Source organism: Apis dorsata, unplaced genomic scaffold, assembly GCF_000469605.1.
Source record: "Apis dorsata unplaced genomic scaffold, Apis dorsata 1.3 scaffold_348, whole genome shotgun sequence".
Lineage (NCBI taxonomy): Eukaryota > Metazoa > Arthropoda > Insecta > Hymenoptera > Apidae > Apis > Apis dorsata.
In genome coordinates, this window is record NW_006263615.1 from 449,893 (window position 1) to 453,093 (window position 3,201).

The 3,201-nt window shown below is 51.2% G+C and overlaps 1 protein-coding gene across 1 annotated transcript; it reads right to left on the bottom strand.

Moving 5' to 3' along the window:
* Positions 1–192: 192 nt before the first annotated feature.
* LOC102680907 (segmentation protein Runt-like) lies at positions 193–2,948 on the bottom strand. The gene is made up of 3 exons (XM_006618383.2): positions 1,830–2,948; positions 1,551–1,664; positions 193–320 (listed from the first exon to the last, which is right to left on the bottom strand). The coding sequence occupies exons 1-3, from the start codon at positions 2,146–2,148 to the stop codon at positions 208–210; spliced, it is 546 nt and encodes a 181-aa protein (XP_006618446.1). The 5' UTR covers positions 2,149–2,948; the 3' UTR covers positions 193–207.
* Positions 2,949–3,201: the final 253 nt, after the last annotated feature.

Below are 3,201 nucleotides of genomic sequence, written 5' to 3' on the forward strand. Positions count from 1 at the left end.
TTTGATTGATTGCGAGCGGGTCGAGGATGAAGGGGGCTTTGGATCATGGGACCGATTAGGTGCCGATTCTGCACCTATGTTACGTCTTTCTTCGGATATCTTATGCGATGAAATCGTCTCGTTGGATGGATAATTTCGCGACGTAGAAATATATACGTAATGGGATTATTATAGTAGGATTATATTAGGATTGAGGAAAATTTCGTGCTAACCTTTGACGAAGGCAGGATGGGGCAAGTGCCATGCGTGTCCCAGATACGCCACGTCCACCCAAGGATTGAGCAATCCGAGTCCAGGGAATCCATGTCCGTATTGATAATCTGAAAGTAATCGAAGAGAAACGTATTCCTTAGCACGATCGAGGCGTTCGAAATAGACTCGAAATTCTCGGGACACGTGGAATGTCGGATTCCTTCCGCTCTATAAATAATCCGACCGACGATCAAGGTTTTCCAAAGCAGTCAGGCCAACCTTGACGAAATTTTCCTATTCCGATTCCACTTCCAAATCGAATCGTATAGAGAAAAAGAAAGAAAAGGAAAGGAAAAAGGAAAAAGATCCGTAAAAATCTATTCGAATAATTCGCGAATGGAGGAAGGGAGGGCGCGGAAGAAAGAGAAGAGAAAGAGAAGAGAAAGAGAAGAGAAAGAGAAAAAGGTGGAAGATGGCGAGAGATCTGGCGGGTGGCCGTAAAACGCGGATTAACGACGCTCTCCGGAGGCGAGTTACCGATCTCTGTTTACAGGATCGGCGCGTAACGCTGCCTCGTTACGAGCCACATGCTACCGCCATATGCGGCGCGATAAACAAACGCATAAACGCGGCTCCTTTGCAGACGACGTGCCGCGTCGCCGTTGCCGCGTTACCTCCCGCGGCTTCGTCGTCTTCTGCTCTTTTGCTCGACCGAGCGCCGCCCGTGATAAACACGCGCGCGCACACATCGACGCGCGTTAGTTAGTTAACACCGTTCTCCGACCCAATCTGGATTCAAGCCGGGGAAAACAAGCGTGGATGTTGAAAAAAAAGGCTTGCCGACGATCGTAGCCGCGATCTTCGTCGCTTGAAACGATGCCAACGCACGCCCGCCTATATATCTGTATACGCACGTGTATGTGTGTGCATGATTTTCACGCGTTTACCCGCGTTTGCGTGTGCGCGCGCGCACAACCAACCCTTATGCACGTGCACGTGCAAACGACCGGTAGAGGCTGTGCTAGTTTCTGCGACCACCGCGCGCGGCCCGCGGTTTGAGGTCCACCGGATTATTAAACGCCTACGAGGATCCGACACCCGTTTGCGGGTTCTACGTCGGCCACGCTGGGACCCGCTACCCACGCGGAATCCTCCTTTCGCCCCTACTTTTCGCCCGATTTTTCACCCTCCTCCCTCCCGATCCTCGTGGAAAACGCGAATCTTTCTTTTCTTTTTCTTTCGTCTCTTTTCGCGCCAAGGATAATTCGAGATCGAGACTACTCGAGAAGGAACGAATAATATTTACGAAAAGGAAAAGAAAAAAGAGAGAAAGTTATCGAAAGGATAAGTGAACTTACTCGATTTGGATCGTGGCTCTCTCGGCCCGTCCACGGTGACTTTGATCGCCTTCGTGTAGGTGGCGACTTGGAAGGGTACCGTGCTGATTTGGATGGTCAGTGAGAAGGATTTCCCTGTAATCAGGCAAAAAGTCGCGCGATTACCACGCTTGCGATGGAAAGATTTGTGAAAGATTATTGGAGAGAGATTGTTGCGCGATACGAACGGCATAGGGGATAGATAATAAATATAGGGGATAGATAATAAATAGGAATGGAAAGGGATGGTGATCCACTGACCTCTCCCGCTCCGCCCGACGAATCTGAGATCGTTGAACTTGGCCACTTGGTTCTTCATCACGGCTGTACAATTCCTCAACTCCCCGCAACAATTCTCGTCGTTTCCAGCTCTAATGGTGACCAGAGTCCCGTCGCTGACGTCGTCCAGGGCAACGACCTTGAACGCTACCGGCAGCGACTTGTTCGACCTCCAATGGGATGGTAAGGCGCTACACAGGATAGCGGGACTTCCAGTTCTAACTAAATCACCGTGACACGCCTGTAGAGTCTCGTGCATAGCATTGATGTCCATTCCAAGTGGGCCCTCCGGTAAATGCATTTTCGAACTTCACGATATTCACACTCGTCGTGGCGCAACAACCGTCCAAAAACGGGAGGGATGGGGAGGGGAGGAATTGACGATGTTATTAATCCTCGATATCAACACCAAATATGTGTATATATATATGTGTATATGTACATATATATATATATATACATACACCGCGTCCAATCGTTCGATTCACTATCCCCGAACTACGCACTACAAATACACCTCAATCCTCCATGAGTTTTACCCAACCACGGGGGAAACGAACAATTATTCGTCGTCCCTTCTCTTTTTATTATTGGTTCGCGCCCAATAATAAATAAAAAATCTGTCTATGCGAAATGAAATCCACCTTTCCGAAGGAAATCGGGAAGAACGTTTCACTGGCCGATCGCGGGGGATGCGAAAAATCGACGACGACGAACGGCGAACGACGAACGACGACGATGACGACGACGACACTACGGGAAAAGTTTGGACGCTGAACCGACGCGCACTCGATGCCGGCTGAGCGGATTCTAGTTTTTCGCGGCCGCAGCCGCAGCTATTTAGAGGGGATTTTTCTCCCCGCCAATTTTTCCGGAGCCCCACCCAGGCCAAGCGCGCCGACCACTGAGGACGGCGGTCGTGTTGTGGCCTCCGCGGCTCGCCGCCGTCGCCCCTAACCAGGCTTAGGGGGTGCCTTGCGAAAGGGGCTGCCAGCCTGGTGCCTCTCTTGGCCAAGGGTGGCTTCTACCTCCGCGCTTCCTTACCGTTCCGCTCTATCCCTCTCTCTCTCTCTCACTCGTTCTCTCTCTCTCTGTCTCTCTCTCTCTCTCTCTCTCTCCGGCCAGGCCCCTCGTGCTTTTCGCTCTCTACTCTCCCTTCTCCCTTCCTTTTCTCTCTCTCTCTCTCTCTCTCTCCGGCCAGGCCCCTCGTGCTTTTCGCTCTCTACTCTCCCTTCTCCCTTCCTTTTCTCTCTCTCTCTCTCTCTCTCTCCGGCCAGGCCCCTCGTGCTTTTCGCTCTCTACTCTCCCTTCTCCCTTCCTTTTCTCTCTCTCTCTCTCTCTCTCTCCGGCCAGG

What these genes read in the sequence shown, in the direction of transcription:
- LOC102680907 (XM_006618383.2), bottom strand. Translation starts at nt 2,148, where the DNA reads ATGCATTTACCGGAGGGCCCACTTGGAATGGACATCAATGCTATGCAC. An exon ending in CGTCGGGCGGAGCGGGAGAG is followed by an intron (nt 1,665 to 1,829) that starts GTCAGTGGATCA and finishes GCCTGATTACAG; the next exon opens with GGAAATCCTTCTCACTGACC. An exon ending in AGAGCCACGATCCAAATCGA is followed by an intron (nt 321 to 1,550) that starts GTAAGTTCACTT and finishes GATTACTTTCAG; the next exon opens with ATTATCAATACGGACATGGA.